The sequence below is a fragment of the Astatotilapia calliptera genome, chromosome 8 (assembly GCF_964374335.1).
Source record: "Astatotilapia calliptera chromosome 8, fAstCal68.1, whole genome shotgun sequence".
NCBI classification, from domain to species: domain Eukaryota; kingdom Metazoa; phylum Chordata; class Actinopteri; order Cichliformes; family Cichlidae; genus Astatotilapia; species Astatotilapia calliptera.
In genome coordinates this window covers 17,787,785-17,811,504 of record NC_137429.1, presented here as the reverse complement: position 1 = coordinate 17,811,504, position 23,720 = coordinate 17,787,785, and the positions used below count along the sequence as shown (strand labels likewise).

General features: G+C 38.8%; 2 protein-coding genes across 6 annotated transcripts in view; one reads left to right on the top strand and one right to left on the bottom strand.

Annotated features, from left to right (window-relative positions):
- The first annotated feature begins 13,375 nt into the window (after positions 1–13,375).
- LOC113028443 (testicular acid phosphatase homolog) lies at positions 13,376–20,830 on the top strand. 2 transcript variants are annotated; one of them, XM_026178711.2, is made up of 12 exons: positions 13,376–13,513; positions 13,988–14,121; positions 15,174–15,269; positions 16,222–16,308; positions 17,270–17,416; positions 17,655–17,753; positions 18,655–18,750; positions 19,192–19,324; positions 19,558–19,640; positions 19,755–19,861; positions 20,126–20,307; positions 20,514–20,830. In XM_026178711.2, the coding sequence occupies exons 2-12, from the start codon at positions 14,032–14,034 to the stop codon at positions 20,621–20,623; spliced, it is 1,230 nt and encodes a 409-aa protein (XP_026034496.1). In that variant the 5' UTR covers positions 13,376–13,513; positions 13,988–14,031; the 3' UTR covers positions 20,624–20,830. The 2 variants fall into 2 exon arrangements, with proteins under 2 accessions (XP_026034496.1, XP_080161655.1); XM_080305529.1 differs by having other exon boundaries at positions 13,378–13,513; positions 19,558–19,861.
- Positions 20,819–23,720, bottom strand: part of mybpc2b (myosin binding protein Cb) — a 63,720-nt gene continuing 60,818 nt past the window's right edge. For all 4 annotated transcript variants that reach the window (XM_026178703.2, XM_026178707.2, XM_026178704.2 and 1 more), the window contains 6 exons: positions 23,266–23,461; positions 23,020–23,159; positions 21,972–22,131; positions 21,441–21,577; positions 21,167–21,353; positions 20,819–20,972 (listed from right to left, as the gene is read on the bottom strand). In XM_026178703.2, the coding sequence (XP_026034488.1) occupies positions 20,950–20,972; positions 21,167–21,353; positions 21,441–21,577; positions 21,972–22,131; positions 23,020–23,159; positions 23,266–23,461 (843 nt within the window). In that variant the 3' untranslated portion in view covers positions 20,819–20,949. The remainder of the gene's footprint in view (positions 20,973–21,166; positions 21,354–21,440; positions 21,578–21,971; positions 22,132–23,019; positions 23,160–23,265; positions 23,462–23,720) is intronic.

The window sequence follows — 23,720 nt, the reverse complement described above, 5'->3', positions numbered from 1 at the left end:
TTTGTCAAAAATTAGTCTTCGCCCATGGTAATTCTTCTGCTCTTGTGCTGACAAAGTTTGAAATGTGAACAGACAATTAAGGAAAAGTAATGTTTGTTGCAATTGAGCGCAAACTGGACAAGTAACCAGTTATTCCAGACAATGGAAAATCAGTGTTGACTGTAATGAAGGTCTAATTTTGCTGGGATGTGTGTGTGTGTGTGTCCCTCAAAGCTACACATTGTATATGAGGTATTTTCTATTCAAAAGAAGGATTTTGCCATTAGCAATGAGCTCATGCGTTCTGGAAGAAGGCATAAAATGAAGTATTGATAGTAACAGTGATGATAATAAGAGTGATGCTGCTAGACAAAATCCAGAATCGGCTCTCACATTGTTATATCTGTGAAAGGAACATCTTCTAATGCTAGCAAGCTAAGGCATTTTTCAAGTATGCCTTGAACATATGTATTGATTTTTTTGTAACTTGGATTGTCTAAACTGCAGCCATTTCTCTATTATTTCTCAACCTTATGTTATTATTTCTGGTCATAAATATAATTTAAAAAAAATATATAGTCAATGTAAATCTGCAACCTGTCCAACAGATTTAGAGGGCAGGATTTGACTGTATCCCCACAGAGACACAAAAAGAATCTAAATTAATTCTAAAGACATAACATATGGCTGCCCCCTTGATGTGCTACATTTGGTGCTCCGTCGTCAAATTTCAAAGAGCATACTAGATACCTCCTTGTGTGCCGGGAATGAGGGTACATTTCTCCACGTTAACCGTGGAACAAATCTTTTACCTGAACATTACTGTAGCAATGTTTTATTATGATGATGATGACTCACCTAATCAGCATGGAAATGTTCCTTTCAAATCTCTGAGCATCCGTAAAACACGACATGCAAGGTTATCATCGTTATTATTAACGTTTGAAGGAAACGCAGATGGCTTTTGTTGCATCTTAGTATTGTGGCTGCCATTGTACTCTGTGTTCGATGCTACTGCAGAGAAAGCTCATTCTCGTAATGTTCAGAACTATATGACCCCTTTTAATGAAGTTGACAAGCTTGAGACTGTACATACCGATCATCTGTACCTAACTGTAGCATTGAGTTTGGCTACAGATGGAGTTCTGACATGTTTGTATCCTCTGCATCACCCATTGCTTACAATGGATGCTTCTGTCCAAGTGACATTTATTGGTTTGTTGGAGGCAAAACTCCTTAATGAAATGGATTATGGTATCTGAGACACCAAATTGCGAGACAAGAAAGTGGACTGACCTTTTGGTTCTTTAAAGGTAAGCTGTTCTGTTTGATAAAACAATATTAAAAAGATAGTCTGCTTTAAAAGATTTGAAAGAGAAATGTGCAAAGCAACAGAACTTTTAGATTCCTTTACACAAAAAAACTATATATAAAAATGTCATGTGTTTCTTTTCTTTTTCTTTTGTGTTTTATTTCCAGTTGTTGGTTGTATCTTAGTATGTGGTATTATCAGTTTGGGCCTTTATGGATTGTCATTAAATGTCATTTTTTCCCCTTCAGAAATTCATCCAGGTACACAGTGTGACAGAAGAGTGTATTTCTTGAGTTATAGCAAAATCAACATGTGCAATATTTACACTTCAATGACTGTCATGCAGTGACTGAGAGGTATTTTATTTCGCTGTTTACTATTTGTGTGATTTCAGTTTTCTGCTTCCTGTAAGGATATAGTCTTTTATTAGAAACATACCACTTTCCTTTTTTGTTGTGATTTCATTCTACAGAACACAACCACAACTATTCTAAATATGAAATGCATTAACAAGTTTAAAATGACAAATGACCTTTCAAATAAGTTATTGCGTGAACTTTTATAATATAAAAGGAAAAATATGTCAAGTATAATTGTGTTTAAACTTTATTTTCTGACCTACTTTTCGTTTACTACACACGTTTGCTTTTTCAGAGGTTAATCAGGAAAGAGGAAATACTTTCAAAATAAGGTTTTGGATCAACACTATGGCTTGCCCCAGTCATGTTAAAAATAATTACATTTAGAAGTATCTTTTAGTACGGAAATGTAATTTTGTTTCTTGCAGAATTATAGCAAACATGGCTATATACACTCACTGGTCACTTTATTAGAGTTAGTACAGGCTGGGACCACCTTTTGTCTTCAGAACTGTTTTAATTCTTAATAGCATAGATTCAACAAGATGCTAAAAGCATTGCTCAGAGGTTTGGGTCCATATTGACATGAAAACATCACACAGGTGATGATGATGTGAAACCACATTCCAAAACCTTGAAATTTGGGGACAGTGAACTCATTTTCATGTTCAAAAAAACCGCTTTGAGATGATTTGAACTTTCTGATATGGCAGGTTATCCTGTTGAAAGCAGCATTATAAGATGGATACACTGTGGTTATAATATGATGGGCATGATCAGCAGCAATACTCAGGTATGTTGTGATGTTTTTAAACGATGCTTAGTGTGTACTAAGGGTCCCAAGGTGTGACAAAGAATATCCCCCACACCATTATACCACCATGAGCAATGTCGTTTATGCCAAATTCAAACCCTATTATATTGATATATATCATATGTTGCAGCAGAATTGGACACTTATCAGACCAGGCAATGCTTTTCCAATTTTCTATTCTCCAATTATGGTGAGCCTGTGTGAACTGTAGCCTCAGTTTCCAGTTTCTTCTGCTGCTTAGGCTTATTTCACAGCGTTGTGCACTCAGATACACTCTACTCCATACCTTGGTTGTAATCAGTGAATATTTAAGTGACTGTAGCCTTACTGCCAGCTTAAAGCAGTCTGGGCATTCTCCTTTGACCTCTGGTATTTCAGTCCTGAGAACTAAATGAATGATTTTCTGTTTTTTCTGACCGTTGTCTGTACACCATAGAGATGGTTATGTTAGAACACCCCAGGAAATACTCAAATACTCAGACCAGCCACGTGGCACCACCAACCATGTAAAAGGACATTCAGAGTTACTTAAGTCACTTTTCTCTAATATTTCGATATTTGTTTTTTAATGTCAACAGGTTGACTTGACCATGTCTACACCTAAATGAGTTGAGGTGCTGCCATGTGAAAAATGATCTGTTATACTTTGCTGATTGAAATCATAAAAACAGATACATTTTTATCATTTATTTTGGAAATGATCTTTCTAGCAACATTGCAATTAAAGAACAAACATTTAACACAAAGTGCTCCACAACATCACCTGCAGTCTAGAGTTGGCCTACATCAAAGTACAACTGACACACACTTCATACTAGCTGCATTTGCTTTAACTGAGCTATACAGAAAAAAGAAGGTACACAAAGGTCATACCACTAAGTCCATAATTAAGGTGTACTAATTGAATAAGAGGTGCTGGTGTGCCAATCACAATCTAACAAATTCAACAAAAAAAACTAACAACTCTGGAATCACTATAGCGTGGAAACCACGTTAGTAAATCAACTGGTGCTTTGTGTTATATTAGGGTAATTATAAATTACCCACTCTGCCAATTTTTATTACTAGTATAAATTTACTTACAAACAGGCTAAAAAGGGAAATCAAACAAACAATCACTTCTTTCCGGCGATTAGACATTTTCCATGCAAGGCAACTGTGAAACGACTCAGTGGCTATGACACCAACATGAACAGAACTATGCGCCTGACACTGTGGCTTCTTCTTGTTCTGCATCATTATCACTACTTCTTTTTCTGAAAGGGTTGATTGTGTGTTGTAAAGTGTTCTTAAGCTAAGTGAAATGAGGTGAGACTGTATACGCAATCACAGTCTTGTCTGCAAGATGTATCATAAGTTCAAGCCGCATTATAAAACAAGTTCAAGGGAATAAGCATTGCAATAAGTGTTGCATCAGCTATAAGCCATAACCATGAATCTGAATGTGTTTAGATAAAATGTTTGGACCTTACATCGGGGAGATTGTATCTGAAATATCTTTGGGGGCACTATGTAAAGTCATTTTCTTGAATGTAATTGTCCTTGGCTTGTACTCCGGTCTCCAGAGACCTCAGTCCCCACGAGATGTCTTACACATAATGTTAAAGGCTTGCACACCAAAATAGCAATAGACAACACAGCTTCAGTATAATATGGTTAGGCTCTATTGAAGTATTTCTGAAGCCAGTAAAGACATCAAAAGAAATGTTCTGTAACACCATGAGAACACCATGAGATGACACATCTTGAAGCATATTATAATTATCTGTTCTGTAGCATTTTTCCTGTTTGTCAGCTTGTATTAATAGCGAGCAAACATATGGTACGGAGAATGTGCAAGACTTGAATTGAATTTGTCCTTTTTCTGCCATGTTTGAAAAGAGCAATACTCACATGGAGCGAGGGGGGTGTGAGAGCGAGAAAAGAGTGTGTATGCTGCAGAAAAAAATGCATTAAAATGTGCCGAAGATGAAAGAGAAATGCTCAAAAGCGAATACATTTTTAGCATTCTGTGATCTTGGCGTGCATATAATGTAATGCAAGAGGGGTACATTTAAATTAGCAAAGGTGGAATTTAAAATACCGGTTTCATCCCTTGCAGCAAGAAACAACCACAGTCCACAGGAGGTTTATATATCAACAAAAATCTCCACTTGTAATTTTAAACTGTGCTTTCTATTAAAAGGGAAAGAGGAAAACCTGATTTCTGTTTGCAAAATTCTCCCTGTGCAATCACATCTCCTTTGCACAGTTGTAGAGCAGTCATTTCCTATAAATCCACTGTGCCTGCACTATCCTCTCCTCTTCCCTTCTCCCTTCAAATTCAATAACCTCCCAGCTGTGTGTTTCTCCAGGGATTCCCCCAGCTCCCCTGGCCCACAGACAGACTGCAGAATCTGTGGGGAACCTGACACAACATAAACTCCACTGTGAAGCAGAGGTGTCAGAGTCTGTGGGCTGCATCGAGGAGCCATGGAAATGCAAAGGCCTTTTTATTTCTTCACACTTTAAAGGTTGAAGGGACAAATGCATGCGTAAAACACAAGAGTAAAGTGTTCGATATGAATGTGTGAAAAAGTACAACCTATGACCTATTTATTCATTGTAATGTGAAGATTCACTAACTACTGTCGGGCTTAACTCTGGCTAAGGAAGCATGAGAAAAGCTGTATGGAATTATATGAGAAAAATGTGACATTGACCCACTTGGGTATAGTTTATGCAAGACGGGTAAAAGGAAACCAGTGGCCCTTTGATTTAAAGTCTGCTCTTTAAAGATTCATTTTTGACTGTTACATGAAAGTATGTGCTTACTACTGATGTACTTTGAGGGCTTTTTTATAGTGTACTGAACATACAGTGCTTTGCTTTTATTTTGGTCTATATTTAGACCCCCTCAGTATTATTAAGAGGCATTGAGCAGATCTTTTTTGTTTGGTGATACAGTTTCATTTTTCACCCAAAATAACTCAATTATTAATCCAGGCATAGAAGATAAACAAACATACCATAGGGAGACTCTTTTTGCTAGACATGTATAGCCATCTCGTGTAACTTGCAAGCACTCAGAAGCCCTTGTAACCCCAGACAGTTCTTTCCCTCTACTGGGGATAAAACACTCAACCTGACCAACAAGACTTGTCACCCGGAAAAAAAAGCTGTATATCTTTCTCTCCACTGAATATTGCCAAATGGGTTTGGAAATAGAGCCGCTGCTTTATGTGTGTGGGGAATTAGGCTGATGGCAACTTATGTCTGGTTTGCTTGTGTTCTAAGTTGTTTTTACTCATGCGCAAATACTTTTATTGAAATTAGTATTTCTTACGACTGTTTATGCATAAAATAATGTATATAAGGTAGGGCTGTTCAAAATGTAAAAATAATATAAAGGTGCTTTGGAAATCTGACTATTATTAATAACACATCAGACCATTTAGAGTCTAATTTTCTGTATTAGGTCAGAGACAAAAATATCTCTTGGTGATGAATCCAAATGACAATCTGAAATAGCCTCTTTGAAAAAACACAAAGCAGGCTTTGTTATATTGCTTTATAATCATGTTATGTGCTACCACAATATAACACAAAGAAACCTCACCAGTGTTTGTTACACTGTAGGGAAGGTATATGGTGGGTGAGGAGGTTTAAAGTAATTACTTTCCTATTAATATTCTCTTTCCAGCATACATCGTAAACTGACACATCCTATGTATTTACTGGAGGAAGATCTGTAGTAAATTGTTCCCCAGTGCATTCACTCCCACATACTAACACATTTTTCAGGCAGTGGAGCTAATGTTGTTATTAGATTATTACACTTACTTGAATATTGATTTGCCGTAACTGCAGGTATAGGGCAATGCCTCTACTTTGCCTTGTTAATGTTGTGGCACTCTATGCATTTAATAGCACTATGAATTATGTAGAGACTTTTAGCCTACTTTGATGCTGTAGTGGTATTCAGATATTCAGCTCTAGCACTCAAGCCAGTGAAGGAGCAAAATATGAAGCCACAGCTAGCAAGCAGATAGCTTAGCACAACAACTTGACATGAGCCAGGGAATGGTATTTTGAATCTCCTGTCCAAAGGTAAAATCAGCTCACCTGCTACTCCACTGCTCATGAATTCGGTGAATAACTTCTAAATCTTTGAATTCATACTTTTTTTTTTTTCAAAAGTGGAAAAATTACACACTGTAGCAGTGGTTAGCCCTACAAAGCTAGCTTAGTTAGCAAGAGTAAGAAATAGCACAGCTGATGCTTGATGTACACTCATTTGTCATTAAATATTTTTATACATAATTGTTATGCACAATTATGCACTTAAAAAACATTCAGTGTTTGTGGCAAATGACGTATACAATTACCGTAAATTGCTTCCCTTTTTAAAGTTTGAGTTTAAAGCTAAACTTGTAACTATGTCCTTGAATCCTAGTTTTATTTTTTAGCATAAAATACGGTATATTATCTAATAATTATAGCCTAATTATTATGTTAACTGTGACAACCCAGGTGACAATGGACATGTCTGGACAGGTTGTCATCTCTGAGATAACACCTTGTACCTTGCCTTGCTTACACTAATACTATACTGCCAATTTAGCAACACTGAATCACCTACAACATGTAACTTTGGAGTTATAAAAGAAGACATAACATCTAAGCAAGCTGAGGGAGAAAATGCAAACACTAGACAGAAAGCCCAACTGACAAGCACAGTCAAAACAGATCCATCTTAATGTTAAGCAACAAAGTGACCTGAGAATTTGATCTCCCAAACAGTGGAAGAAATTATAATAAATGCCCAACAATACAACAGTGCAGCAGCACACATGTGACCAAGTCTGCTTATCCATAGTCATTCCAGCAAAGTGTGGGCTAAGCTTGTAGAAGAACAACAAACAACACAGTTTTCTCAGATTTGTGCTCAAAAATTTCTTCTCGTGTTAGGGAGCTGCCTTAAGAACCAGTAGATTAGGAACCTTTGTCGAGTTTAAAGTCAGAATTCTCTGTGTTATGAAAGCGGCTCTCTTTTTACCTGGATAAATCACTGTGATCAATTATACTGAATACACAACCTCAGTTTATATCGTGAGTTTCTGTTCGAATGATCACCTTTTCAAAGATTCTTTTGTTTAAAGAATTTTTTCAATTGCATTGCCACTAGAATGTGCATGTATTCATTTTGTTATTCATAAAATGTCTAAATGTTTTTATTCTTGATTCTAATCTGCTGCTTAATCTGTTTTACACTGCTGGAAGCTGCTAGGAAACAGGACACACATTTAAATCCATTCAGTCAAATTAAGATTAATTTCACTTTGATCTGCTAACAAACTAAAGTGATTTCAATGTCGTCTTTATTAGGCTGTGGGACAGTAACTTTTAATGACTAAACGGATCCATTTTAAAGTTTCAGAACTCTAATTTGCTGCGGTCGCCTTGGACATAAACAGTAGCACTGAGAGCGCACTCAGTGATAAAATAATTAACTTAAAATTTTTATTTTACCACTGTGTGAACTAAATCCGCATGTCATAATTTTCTGCAGAGTTAACTTTGTCTTTTTTGTAAGAGTGTCACATTTTTGCAGTTACTTTTTATGTTCTTTATAGATTTTAATCAACATGTTATCATAATTAGGTGACACTCATAGGCATCATTTTGTGTGCATGAAGAATCATGTGACCTGTGAAATGCCCCCTTTTTATGTGAGGCCTGAAGCAGAAAGCCTGAACTAAGAGAGAAAGATGAAAACTACTGCCACCACTATTGCCAACTGAGGTGTGGGTCATTGTCAAGCCAGTTGTGTTGAACATTGTAGTATACCATACCCCTGTTCTAGTTTGGTGCATTTCTTGCAGTAGTACCAACTGTGGGCCTGGCAATTTTAAGGATTCCTTTTGATGGGTTAGCTTTTGTTTAGTCAGAATGTGTGGAAAACCCTTTAAACTGGTCATCAGCCCCATTTTTTCCAGAAAAGGGGGTTATGATTTGAAGTTTGATTACACAAATAGTAAAATGAAAACAATAATTTAATAGCAGAACATTTCTCCATAGACAGGCAAAATTGATATCATCGATGCCCACAGATATAAACAGATACTTCCATGTGTACCAAAAATATGATACGGTGATCAAAATGTACAAGACTGTAATTTCTCTAATGAAAGATATACTGACTTTTGTGAGAGTTAGTGGGTGGTGAATATAAGTAATGAATATAATACATTATTTATATAGTAATATATAATATAAATATTAATTTCCTTGTAAATTAATTTGTCAGAAATTGTTTTTTTTTTTATTTAATTTGTATTGAAGATATTTTTGAAACTGACCAGTTGCTTGTCCAGTTTTTTTTATTATTTTCTAAAATGCCTAAAGAGATTCACTCTGACTCCAAGATAAATGATGTAAGCAAAATTGTTACATTGTTGCATTTTTCTATCTGATATTAGCAAAGTGTTTTCTAAACTTGATATATATTCAGAGGAAAATGTGTTTGTGCATGAAAAGAGTTCCTAAGAAAAGGTGGATTGTCTTTTTATTTGTATCAAAAACATGAGATTTTTCTTGGTATTTAAAAAGATGATTCATGGAGAATAGAATACACTTACCTCTCCAGATTTTAGATGCCCATTTTGCTTATTCTCTGTTTTTCCTAAAGATGGAAGTTTTTGTCCTGAGGGGGTTAAGAATATTGACAAGAAGAGTTACTGACTGAGTAGACAGCCAGGTTGTTGACATGCAGCAGAGTACTCCAGGTACCTAACAGTCTAAGCAGTCATACATGTTTGTGGGTTACATGATACATATTTGATATGATATATTTGTTTCACTCAGGGCTGATCTACTGAGTTTTGCACAAGCAGTCAAAATTTTATAGAGGAAAGGGAAGGATGTGGGCGCTTGTTTGCAGGCCACATGAGCTTTGCTTGCTTCACATCTTTACATATTGGGAAATTGATGCAACACTGCTTTGTTCTGTTGGCTTACGATATATATGAAGAGATAATGAGATTGTGTTCTGTTCTGATTGAAGGGGATGATGACATCGATATGAAATAGCTGTGGTCTTCACATGGCTTCTGTGCGTGATCTACACAGATACATCTTTGTCTAATGGGTCATTTGACCTGCACCAGTTTATGCTGATTGAATCACAGTGAAATAAGCATGTAGCACATTGCCAGCTATATACACCAGGTAGGCTAGTCTGTTTCCTTTTTCTTCTTAACAATGCCTGAGAAATGATTGAAACTAGAGGCGACTTCTATAGAAAAAAAACAAATGGCCAAGCGGACACAGTCTTCAGTATCACTTTGTGCACAGCATCAGTGATCATAAGAAACATACAGAGAAAATAGATTCTCAGTGACATTTATGCAAATGAGACTGTGGCATGTGAGTCTGCACACAGCATGACGAGAGGGGAATTCACCATCACTTGGCTGCTCTACTGCTGCTGCTGCTGCTACCATTAGCATTAGCATTGTTCACACATCCCCTCATCTTAGGCCGCTTCCACACCCCTCCTTCTCATCCTCTCTACCCCAACTCCTGACCGTGTCTCCACCCTCCCAGTACCACCACCCCCACCCTCGTCTCTGCTTGCCTCTGCGTCCTCTCTTTCCTGTTCTCGCTGCAGTGTTGCTATAGCAACGGAGAAATGTGGGAATACCTCCGTCCTTCAGAGAGGGGGATGGAGGAGGGGTAGGGGGGAGAAAGAGGCGAAGAGGAAGAGGATGGGAGAGAGACGGAGAGTTAAGCGGCAGACAGAAGAAGAGACAAGAGCAGAGGAGTGGAGGGAAGACTGTTAATTAAAAGACAGACAGAGAGGGGCTGCGACTCACTGAATGGACACCATTGCCTGTCACTGAGACTCCTGACTCACTTAGTGACTCCAACCGTTTGTCCATCTCCTCTGGCCCCTAAAAGCAACCCCCCCCCCCCCCCCCCCCCCCACACACACACACACACACACACACCACACACACACCACACACACTACCACCACCCTCCCATTGATATTCAGTCTCTGCGATGAAGAAGATGCCACTGTTATCAGGCTGCAGAGGGGTGTGAGTGTCTGTGTGGGTGGGGGTGGGTTCGACTCAGATGGCATAGTGTCGCACAGCCATGGCGTAGCTTCACGCTGAGCCTTACGCACGCCATTTGTTTGACGATCCATGTGTTCTGGATGTCTCCATTTGTAGTGAGGCTGCAGTTTCCATGACAACGCCCAGACTAAAATAGCACCCCCTTCCTCCCCCCAACCCCCACCACCAGCTCTTCTCTCATACACTCATAACTGTTCACTCCTGATCTTGAGGCTCGTTCTAGATGTCCCATACTGCTCGTCTCCATTCATCATATGGACTGAAGCACTAATACCGCCAACACCATCATCAGCTCCACACACACAAGTGCGTACACACGCACACACACACACACACACACACACACACACACACACACACACACACACATGCATGCGCACGCATACACGCCACTCATCACATCTCCTCCCACCTCTTATCTCCCATTTTCAGTCTCTCGGTCGCCCTGCAACAGATTCTGTCAACACGCATCAGCCTCTGCGTTGCCATGGCGACGGTCTTGAAAATCGCTGCAATTATTTCAGCAAAGACAAAAAAAACGAAAGAAAAGAAGAAAAAAAAGGGAAAAACCACACTATAGCCACTCGGGGGAGGGAAACTGATCGAGTGAGAGATGTCTGCCTGTGTGTATGTGTTGGTGCTTTATGTTTATGAGAGCAACAGAGGGAGAGAGTGTGTGCGTGTACATGCATGTTTTGCGACCCTTCAATGAACCAGTGTGTGAATTTTAGCATTTTTCAAACAAATATGCAAATGTGGTGATGTGATTTTACATTATATATGAGTTTCTTTTGGCCCCATATTGTAAAAAGCATTTATTATCCTCCACTAAAAACCCTAAATGGATATGCAAATATATGTATATGTTACTGTGAGATGAGTGCAGGTGGACTTGCTGACCCATTTTTAAAGGGGTGCTTTTCAAAGCCAACTTGTACCAAAGTCTGTATCACACACATGTTGCCCCCATGCGTGTGTGTCTGTGTTTGTGTATCAGTGAGAGGATTACTGTGTAGTGCTGTGGTGTGGAATTGAAGGGGTTAAACAGATGTACACACAGACCACTGCACAGTATCAGAGTTTTAAATTAGTTCCGACATATGCTGAACGTCAGTGCACATATACGTTTTAAAAGCTGGCATTATAGTTGCTACAATGGACTTTATCACAAGTTCTTTAAGGTAAAGTTCTTTAATGGTCCCCATGCAGAACATTAAAAAGGACCAACAAGCAGGCAGTCAAATAAAATGTTCTTTAATGACTTAGAGAAAAATACAGAACAAAAGGCTCTGCAGGAACATGCAGAACTCTCAAGTGTCTCGCAGAGTTTCCAGAAAGGGAGCAAGGAAACCAGGAAAGCAAAATAACCAGGAATAAACAGGTAGATCACATGATGATATGGAAAAGATTGACGGAAAACACGCAGATTACACACTAGGGAGAATGTTAATAAGGCTCAGGTGAACTGAATCAGACGCTAAAGTGGGTGTGAAGAGAACAAAGAGAGGAAGTAATAGCACAGAAGCATGTGAAGGACTAACCTTTAAATTAAGAAAAAACAGAAAAGAATAAAGTCGCAGAGAAACAAGAAGACAAAGAGAGGCGAAACATGGAAAGCAGAGAAAAAAAGTAAAATACGCGAAACATGAGGGCAAAACCAATTACACTAAGGTTACAAGCTAAACTGTGGCAACTAAAAATACTTTAAATCCAGTGTGTTTCTGTTAATACTGTGTGACATTGTAAAAATTACTATAAGGCAAAGAAATAATAATACCTGATTTTTTTGTCTTCTTGAAAATAAATCCCAGTCTGCATTAAAAGGACAAAAACTAACAGCATTTTAGTCTTTGCATAAAGTACACATAATTAGCATTGCATACATAAACAACTGAAGTGGCATTGTGATAAAATCTACAAGCCTTTAGAAAACACTTTAGTGAACTATACAAACAGAAGAATAAAGATATAAATTATCACCAAACTAAAAGCAGAACTGGACACATTTAATCTTGTTGTTGTTTTAACAAAGTACGCGGGATTCTCGCTCAGTATACAAGCTGCCAGTTATGCTCTTTTTTTCTTTGCAGATCATTATCTATAAAACCTAATTTAGTATCTAAAATGTTACTCTGACACGCCACCTCAGTGAATACTTTAAATTGCTTGTTACAAAAGATGCTATCTTACACTTATCAAACACGATGGCAACGCTGCATAGCTCTAAATCTTTACACTTACTAATCCCATTGTATCTCATAAAGCTACTTTGATACTAACAGATACTTACATGTGTGCCATGTAAGGGAAAACACTCCAGGCCCTGTAATTTTAGGGCAAAACCAACAGTGGATGACATAGCAAGTTATAATGAGTGTTTGTGGCTCTGGGCCAGTGCTTAAGTGAGGACATGTGTGTTTACGCATGCAGGAGTACAATTTTAGAAGCCAGGTGGGTGCATCTACACTTTGTCATGGTGCTATTGTAAAGCATCTAAATGTGGGGGTGCTTTTAAAGTGAAATTATCCACACAAGGGTCACACGTTTTCATAAGATCAGAAGCTGACACAAAAATGCCTGCCGTGGCGGGCTGTCATGTCATGTGCGCAGCGGGGAATAGAAGGAGACAGTGACTTGGACTCCAGTTGACAATGGAGATAGACTGGGACCAATAATCCCAGAGGAGAGGTGGAGAGAAAGACAAAGAGGGAGAGAGAGAGAGAGAGAGCGACACCCACGCAAGGCCAGGTAGGGAGGCTATAAAAGCACTGCCTAAATTTACTGAAACATGCACTTAGTGTCAGCCTGGGTGTGAGTGAGGATTTGACACACCCACCCACACAAACACACACACACACATATATATATCTATATGTCTGCGAATCATTTGTACTACAACACCAAAATATGTGAACAAGCAGCTGAGGTAAGTGCAAATCTTCATTTATATTAAAAAAAAAAGCATTTTGTTGCATGCATGCGCACGCTGCATATTGCGCTTTAAGGTTTTAATTAATGTTTGAATCACAACATAATAATAATTTCTCTTAACTGGAAAGAAAGAACACTATTATTAACAGATCAGTGGCTCAGCTTGTTAAAAGATTATGGAAATTTACTGAAAGTGACTTCAACTTTTAAGAACAAAGTAACCCAAATTAAAAAAAATATATATTTCAATGATTATGTTACATGCTTAGTTGATTCCTCTTATCATAGTCAACATGTACTTCGAGTAAAATATTATAATAATAATATAAACCATATCCTAAGATCATGACTGGTACACACAGCCCACTTTATCTCCATCACTGCACTGTTTCTGTTTCTTTTTGTTCCCTTATTTAATGGGAAATTGTGATTTTATAGATTAACTTTCTTGATACTTTTCGTCTTTCAGTGAAAGAATTTTGTAAAGCAGGTGACGCTCGACTAGCTGAAAAGATGCAGAAGTTGCAGAAGAGTTTGGGCTGTTTGTTCCTTCTCTGCTGCATCTGTTTGACTGAATGCCGGGTGCTGAAGTTTGTTGTAGCTGTAAGTTCCCCCATTTGTCGCCTCCCCCCCACAAGATGTTTGACAGCATTTCTTTGTTGAATCCTGTGATTATTATATAATCTGGAAGACACTTTGCTGTGCATGGTTACTGATTGCATTGTAGTTTTCCTGCCCGATCAGTATTATTGTTTTTGCACTTTTTTGTGTAACAAAGGATTACTTTGAGCCTAAACTCCAACAGTGTCTAGCATATCTCTCCCACACACTGCAGCTTTATACATAAACCTCTTTACATAACACCTTATTACCCAACTGAATGATTTAAGAAAAAGAAATCACACTATTCTTATGATTTGGCGTTTCATATTTTTTATTTTTTTGTATCCTTTAAAAAAAACTTGTATGTGTATGTTGCTTAAGTGCTTTAACCACTTACCTTGGGACAGCATACAATAAAATTATATATCTGCTACATAACTATTACGGCTTAACCAACTGCTTGACAGTAAAAGTGTGTTATCAGCTAAATCCACTAAATTCCTGCTAGTCTTCAGCAACCTCGTATACAGCTCCACTGAATTTCATTGAGTTTAGATTCACAAATCTTTGGGGTTTTTTTTTTTTTGAAAACTATTATTTTTAGTTATTGATTTAATTACTTTACATACATAAAAAAAATCTCATGTTGTTGTGCAGCAATTATATTCAAAAGCCTTTGGATCTTTGCTGACTTGTGCTTGTGTTATTGTGTTATTTTTATGATGTGTTTCACTCGAGTGGTTTGTAAAATTACTGTGGGATCAACAAGAGTGAATCAGATGTGTGCACAATCCCGTTAATTCAACCTTTCTGTTATGTCACGGCTCAGAAAGTGAGCTGTCAGGTAATAACACTAATGCAACAGTTCTAACGATTGTGCCTTGATGACATCATCAGAATGACACTTGTGCCTCAAATCCTGCCCACGCTGTCCACAGTCACAGATCTCTATTTATTACCTCTGTCTCAGGGTGATAATCTTGTTTAAGTGTGCAGTGTAATGCTAACACAGCAGCATGGCATCATGTGACAATATCTGTTTTGCTGCTCAGGTGTTCCGGCACGGAGATCGATCACCTATTGAGTCATATCCCAGGGATCCATATGGGGAGGAAGTGTGGGCTCAGGGTTTCGGACAGTTGACTGAGGTACTTGATTTGTCATTGACATTTTGGTTTGTTGTTAACAAAACACGTGAAGAGATTTTGGTTGTACAAACTGAATTGTCTAATAGTTTTACTCTAGCTCTTGTTTTACACAAAATCATTTGGGCTGTGGTACGGAGGCCCTACAGTGCAGAAGAAACAAAAATTGTAGAAATTGCAATACAGCATTTTAGAAAAGAGAAGAATAAAACAAAATACATAATAACAGCATAGCAAGAAACAAACAACAAAACAGTCAAAGCTGTTATTTATCTTAACAAACAAATTAGAAAATAACACCAAGAGGAAAAAAAATTAAGTTACACAACAGAACACAAGAATATTACATAAACCTTTTTTAAAAAAAACCCCCAAAAAACCCAAAAAAACCACTGACATTTAAAATTAATAACAAAACAGAAAATTACATTTCAGTAGTTTACAAAGTATGTCCTTTCTAAATGTTTCTAGTTTTCTCTTTAATGTTATTTTGTTTTGCGCTTTAAGGCCACCATACTTGAACTGGGGTGACACACAGTTCACTAAAATATAGGTGAAAAAGTCAAACAAAAGAAAAATAATAATAGAGACTTTATGCTTATAATTTGACAAGAAATTCATAAACAGGAGGATCACAGGCTTAACACAATGAATGCATCACTGTACTTCAAAAACTGCTGAATTCATTTACTTAAAATCTTTCACTATAAAATACACTTTTAACAGACTTCGGGCTTTAATTAAATTCCTTCCTCCTGTGACTTTGCTCTGTTGTCGGGCAATTAGCTGCTTTACAGTGTATAAACTCATTATTTTGTCTTTGAGAAACACTGGTAACAGGGTAAAAGTTGCTTATCTATGTAAAAAGGTTGATTAGGACCATAAATCTGCAGCGTTTTCAGTCAAAAGGTCAAATTCTGCTAAAAATGTAAAATGCTGGCAATTTTCCTTCCAGCTGGGCATGAAACAGCAGTTTGAACTCGGCCGGTTTCTAAGGAGGCGTTACGGAAATTTCCTCAGTGAAGACTATAACAGCAAAGAGGTAGGTGTATCTGTGTATGCAAACACATATGCGTATCTGCGTGTTAATTGCTGTTTCCTTCCCCATCTTTGTTTAGGTGAACTCTGTTGTGAGCTTCCTAAGCCTCTTGTCATGCGTGCCCTGTAAAATCAAGTGCGCGTACGAGCAGTCACCATCTGTCACTTCTGTAAAAACATACAATAAGTTAATGAGCCTGACTCATTTTGGTGAACTCACTGTCATGACCGTGCAGTGTGCTAAACATGGGAGGGTAATGTAGCCCGTGGGCTTCATGTAAAGTACAGCTGTCAGCAAATATGCAGCTTCTGTGTGCTGGATCCTAAACACACTGACATTATAAGAGATTTGTAATTTCTTTTTTGCCTCTGCTTTGTCATACTCGTTACCTTCCTTTTTCTCTTGCTTTAAGTGCTCGTCTTTCTCTCTTAAACAAAACACAATTACCACAACTAATGACAGCTGTTCTCAGAACTTATCACTGACAATCTCTTGCCTAAATCTCAGTGAACTTGTGCCATACCTTTTCGCGTGTTGCCATGTCTGTTTTACGTTCACAAAAGGGGGGCAAAACAGAAGCACTCCTGGTATCACAAGAACATCCAACCTTATCTGCTTGATTTATGATGTGTAAAAACCTGATAGAGAGTGACAGAGAGCTATAGAAGAGGGAAGACTGATGTCAGAAGAGATCACAGCAAGACAGATTGTCCCCCCCTCCCCTTTCCTTCTCATTCATTTGACTCTTCTATGACTCTTTGGGTTAAGGAAGTACCTCAGTTGACTTGGGATGAGTACTGCTTGCAAAAATAAAGGCAAAAACTTTAATGAGATTTCTAAATGTAGAAAAGAAACGTAAGCCTCATTTACCCCAGAACACAGCACATAGTCGGATCAGTGAAACCACTCCAGTACCAGCATATGAATGCTTTTTAATGCCATGTACTCTCTGTGATTACAACAGATATATGTGCGGAGTACTGACTACGACCGCACTCTGATGAGTGCCCAGGCTTGCCTTGCTGGGATGTTCCCCCAAACCAGACCCATCATGCCCCAGTTACTGTGGCGGCCTATTCCAGTGCACACCATCCCCAGAGCCCTCGACAAGGTGGGCTGCTGAGCCACATAAATATTTTCTTTTCACAGCAGCAGCCACGCAAAGCTGATTACAAAATTGTATAAATTATTTTGGGCTTTTCTCTGTAGCTCCATGCGGCCATCTGTGTGCATCCCAGCTGTGATTCCCCACAGTGTTAAAGTGTGAAATGAGCATACATTTGTGCCCACAAGAAGTACCTCGAGTTAACGTTCATTATTTCCACTGATGTTTAACTGCTGTTTTAAAGTTGCTGAGGTCTCCAGGTAAAGACTGTCCAAGGTTCAGCGCTATGATGACGGAGACCTTCGAGAGTCATCCCTACCAGAAGTTCCTTAAAGCTCACCAGGTAAGACAAAGGCCGTCTCCACACAGCCAGACAGACCTCTAAATACACTGTTCTGTAGCCCATCAGCATCTGTTCAGTGACGTGAATGCTCACAGCCCAGTTTGTGTTCAGCATATCTTTTCCGTGAGTCATGTGCCTGCTAACCAGTGAAAACTTGTTTGTAACCCCGTCGTTTAATATCATCAGGCTTACACAATCAAAATTGCTGCAAACAAAATCGTGTCCTTACCTCAGCCTCTCCTGGTCTGCTTATCCCGGCCCTAATTTGTAAATTAACTCACATGCTGAAATGCCTATTTCAGTAAGTATATACTTCACAGTTGTTGATGTCAACGTAATCAGCACCTCTAGTAGACGTGTTTGTTATGCTGAAGACATCATGTCCTCTCAGTGATTTTCTCAGGCACGGTGACTCCAGTGCCTACGAAAAGCTGCACAGTGCAATTTCTCTCACATTCTCAGAGACACTAATTAACGGTTAGATTGAATTAGATTAAGAATTACAATAAAATGGTTTTAATTAAATGGAGTCCCACATGCGGGGATAGGGTGATAGTTGAGATCAGGCCAGGGCATCCTGCATTGAATTTTAACACCCTCTGCTGGAGGCAGAGTACCTGCAAGGTATATACACGAACCAAACTGGTGCCACGTATCACCGTGTTATCTGACCAAAGGTTAAACTTACAGTCATCGCCACATTAATGAACTACTAATGCTAATTTATGCAATTTTTGATTATAAACCCCTAAAATAGATATCTAATCAGTGTGCCTGGACAAATATCCATAAATAAATGGAATGTTACTCATAAAAATGGTAATTAAACTGTTGTGTTCCCTTGAGCCTTATTATTTAAAGAGTTTAAACTGATGTCCTTATTCTTTTCTTCCCTGTGCAGTACTTTGTGGAGGCTCTCTCTAACCACACTGGCTACCCCGTGTCCAAGCTGGTTGGTAAAAAAATATGGAGGGTCCACGACACTCTTAACTGTGAGGTATACTTTAAAGCAAGCCCACAAATATTTCTGCTACCTGTATTATGCACATTACAAGCTGCTACAAAACCCAGATGCAGAGAAGTGACAGAGAAAAACACAAAAAAGGAACAATAATGTGCTTTCGTCAAAGTATCTCCAGAGAAATAGAGCGAGGGTAGGAGTGCGGGGAAATCACTTTATACATACAGTAAAAGACGAATGGGGCAACATATTGAAATGATAATTAAAGCATAATGAGATGGGTGGATTCTAGGCCAGGTTGAATATGTTCATTCAAACTTGCAAAATGAGCATCTGTTATCTTCAGACTGGTGCTAAAAATAGACGGGATAATAGAAACTATAAAGTACGGCCATTTAAACCTCGTTTGCTGCCATGTTGTATAATGTGATTATTAGCGTAAGGCAGTGCCGTAATGAACATTCTTCTCTTTTGCAGAGGATTCATAACTTGACTCTGCCACGCTGGGCCACCCAAGAGGTCTTGGACACCCTGAAGAGAATAGCTTCCTTTGAGGTCATGTACAGCATCCTCAGTCACAAGCGAAAAGAGAAGGCCAGGCTCTCGGGAGGTGGGAATTCACATTAGAGGCAATTAATTTAGAGCACTCAAGAGGAAAAAAAAAAGAAGAAGCTCTGTTTATCTCATGTGACTGCTGGCCGAAGCTTTGTTTATTAGCACATATGAGCTAATGGGACAAAGATGATTACAGGGCCAAGACAGGATGCTCAATAAGGTCAAAAGGATTGTCTTGGTATGTGAGAAAAATTAATTTGCACTGTTGACATTGTGGTAATTCTCCAGGGGTCCTGCTGAATGCCATCCTGAGGAATTTCTCTAAGGCTGTAGAGCAAGGGAGCACTCTCAAATTCATTATGTACTCAGCTGTAAGTGCATTGCTTGTGTACGAGCACACATTTATAATCTGCTGTGTAAACTGCTGCTTGATGTACTGTATCTCCTCGCCTTCTTATTGCTTTGGTGCTTGTTCCTCGTTCCAGCATGACTCTACACTCATCACCCTCCAGGCAGCTCTGGACGTGTATAACGGGCTTCTTCCTCCTTACGCTGCCTGTCAACTCTTTGAGTTCTACCAGGAGCATGATGGGTAATGACTTCCTTCCAGTTTTATTTCCTGCACTATTCTCTTTTGCATATTCAAGCACACTATGTAGGTCAGATGCCCACCACATTTTGAGGTATCGCGGTTTTCTGTTTGGATGCACCGAGCAAATACCTTTCCTTTGCGATCTGAGGAAATTTGGCAGCCGCCCAGGGCTGCAGTTGTGAAAGCATCACATAATACAAATACATTTGCATAACACTTACAGATGTGTGTCCTCTCATTGGATTCGTCCTAATAATTACCCAGATCCTATTCTGTGGAGCTGCACTACCACAATGACTCTCGGAACAACCCCTACCCCAACCCTGTGCCAGAATGTAACGGGTTGAGCCCTTGTCCTTTATCCTTGTTTAATGAGCTGGTGAAGGACGTACTGGCAGATGACTGGCAGGCCGAGTGTGGGTTTAAGACAAAATGGTCAAGCACAGGTGAATAAGATAAAGTTTATAATCTGTGTCTATGTCTGTATTTGGTGTTGCCACCAGGTTTCTCTGCAACATGTTTATTATTATTGGGGGGGTTTTTTTGGAGGGGGGGATTGTCTGGGATTATTCAGAACACACTGCCTCATTTAAACATATCAAGGCTTTTGGATATTTGCCATCTATAGCTAAACAGTTGTTGTCTCCCACAGGTACCATAACAGCTCTTGCAGTGGCTGTGGGACTCCTGGCGGTGGCGCTGTTATTCAGTATAGGGGTGATAATCCTCAGGCGGAGAGGACAGTACTCCAGGGAAGTGTAGCAGAGATGATTGACACACTTGTACCATGAAATATATAAATATAAAAATGCTTCCCAACTAATGTTCACTGTAATATGATCGTGATAGTTATTGTGTGCTTGAGCAGATTTGAGCCTTCATAAAGAATACACAATATACATAAATAATCATGAAATAATTTTTTAACAGACATAAAATGTAATCAGAATAAACAACTTTTACAGCAAGGATCACTATATTTTATTTGATTCAATCTTGACAGTGTGCTCTCCTCATTGTGACGTCCACTGCTTACATTCACTGTTTGGCTCATAATTTGAATTTCATATTCGTTGCTGTCCAGTTTCTCACTTCTCTGGCTCTTTGTAAACTGTGAAAGAACAAGAGAGATAGTGGTTGTCAGCTTTTGTTAGATTGGAGTCCAAGTGTGATGGCAATCATTGTTTTGTTGTAAAGTGTTTAGCAGAACCATCAAGACTCATCCTGTCCTAAAATAACCAAAGTTCCTCCTGTTCCTTCATCTGTCCTCCTCTACCCGCTCAGACGGTTGCCCAGTGTTCTTACCTCGGACATCAAGTGTGCACTCCACTTCATCCTTGCCCAGTTCATTGACAGCCATGCAAGAGTATTTCCCTCCATCGAAGGTGCTGGGCTTTCGAATGTTGAGGGTCAGAACTCCTTGATTGTTCTGCATCAAGTACTTGGGATCCTCCCCAATAATCATCTTGTTCTTCATCCAGACAATCTTAGGCTAAGATTTGAACAAGCTGAGTTAAGAAAGCTAAAGCTAAAACTTCTTGGCTAATTAGTGGACTCAATTTTTAACATGTGCTTTTACCTTAGGAAAGCCTTTGACAGCACAGCTGATAGCAGTGCTGTAACCAGCCACAACACTTCTATCCATCAGCGGCTGAGTAAACTTGGGAGAGCAGCACATGTCTTTCTCCTTGTAGGGCTTTGATTTGAGTTCCAAGCCTTCAGAAGAGGGTGGGAAGTAAATCAGGGAAAAAAGGTTGCAAAAATCAGAAATGAACTGTATGAACATAAACATGCAGCTCACATGTTTAAAAAGAACAACAAAAATACAACTTTGCCACTAAAAATATAAAGTACTTCTTTGAATTATATGCAGCATGAGTATATGAAATCAAAAGTTTACTTATTTATTAAATAGAAAATCATTAAGGATAATATGGTTGGTATAAACTGAATATACACCAATGAACTAAAGACCAAACACCACTGGAATAAATGGCTTACACTGTACTTATAACTTGGCTAACTCAGATGTATTTAGATGACTTAAAATCAGCATTTTAGGCCTAAATATGTGTTCAACTGCATGTAAATATTGGAAACACTGTCATACCTGTTTTGCCAATCACAGCCGTGTTCTTGCTCATGCGCGGCTCCTCGCTCAGGCCACAGAGATTTTCGCTGTAGATGCGGAACATGTATTCGTTGCCCATGACCAGATCCGAAACTGTGCAGTTTGTTCGTCTATTGTGCTCATAAACAGTGAACCATTCCTAGAAAGAGAAAAGAAGTGATAATATTATATTAAACCACAAAATCCCCCACAAATCTAGCATGGAGAACAAACCAAGTGTTGCTAAAGGTAAAAGAAGCAGCATTTTGTAGCTAATGTTAGCAAACCCAAGATTCAGATTTGGCTCCTTCTCTGATGCAAAGACGACAAGAGTAAGCAGGATTGGCCAGAACAAATCAGTGAATCAGATAAATAGCATGTTATTCTGTAATTCTCCATAAAGCATAAATAAATATGCTTTTGTGCGAATGCAGCCAAAGCACACACTTCATCCTGTCAGCTGTGATCTCTCTGCTTTGAATGCATGAAGCAGGTTGGTCAAACAGACTCGCAAGACCTGCAGCTCTTCATAAATCCACTAAGCTATAAACTGTTTATATAAACAGATGTCTGCATAATCTGTAGGCAGGGGCCAAGATTTCTGGTTTGCTTGTATATCACGTTCTGTTGACCAATCACGCTTGAGCAGGCTTTGGCAGCATGCCGATAAAACGGTCTATGTGGAGAACAAAAGAAAGGCCGCATTTGTTAAAAGGTTTTATTTTAACTTGGAGTTAGGAATAATCCTTGATTGCAAAAGTTAAAAATTAAGTTAAACAGTATATAACAAATAGCTTAAATAAGCAGAATGATATGTAGCACAATAAAATAGAATAGACCATGCCAAAAGAAACTAATCTGAAACCACAACAAAGTTAAATAAAAACGTGAATAAAGTAAGAAAGCAGTGTCCCTGCAGGTAAAGTGAGTCATGAGCGATGATTCAGAGAGATAACGTCCTGCGTAGTATACAGGTCCTCGCTGGACATCTTGGCAGGTGACTGTGGCGCTGACGAAGACTGAAAACACCCCCATTTCCCTTTCTCACCTTGGTCTTCATGTCTGCCTTCTGGATAGTGTATCCAGAAATATCACAGTTGCCATCATCCTTGGGGGGGTCCCACTCAAGTGCTGCATTGAAGCCCCAGACGTCAGTCGCCTTCACATTCAAAGGTGGCCCAGGCTTGTCTGTTTGGGGTTAAACTTTTATTAGTGTAAGCTTCTAAACTCTGATGAATATTGCATCATCTCGTGTGCCGTTGGGCTAAGTCGTCTAGAGTCCTGGGAGTCATACCAACAATCCTGATGTTAATGCTGGCCCTGTCCTCCATGTTCTCAATCTTCAGAACCAGCTCATATGTTCCAGAGTGCTCTCTCTCTGCTGAGCGAATGAACAGAATGCTGTCCACGTTTGAGTTACGCACGTTGACCATCTTCTCGTCAAGCGGTTTGCCATCCTTGAACCAGTTTGCGACGGGGCGTGGCTTGCCCTGTGGTGCAAAAACATAATCAAGTTTTATGACTTAAAAAATGTAGCTTCAGGTTGTTTTTTTTTCTTCATACTTTCAATACTCAAATTATTAAAACGATGCACAAAACAAAAAAACAAACAAACTAAAAAACTAGGTTTTGTTTTCTAAAGTAAGCTCCTAATTTATTATTCTAATGCTTTTTAGAACATAAGAAAAAAACTAAATTTGGTTCTCACTAAGATATCACTGTTACTGATTGTTATACTGATTAGTGCAC

What these genes read in the sequence shown, in the direction of transcription:
- LOC113028443 (XM_080305529.1), top strand. Translation starts at nt 14,032, where the DNA reads ATGCAGAAGTTGCAGAAGAGTTTGGGCTGTTTGTTCCTTCTCTGCTGC. An exon ending in ACGACACTCTTAACTGTGAG is followed by an intron (nt 18,751 to 19,191) that starts GTATACTTTAAA and finishes TCTCTTTTGCAG; the next exon opens with AGGATTCATAACTTGACTCT. An exon ending in GAAGGCCAGGCTCTCGGGAG is followed by an intron (nt 19,325 to 19,557) that starts GTGGGAATTCAC and finishes GTAATTCTCCAG; the next exon opens with GGGTCCTGCTGAATGCCATC.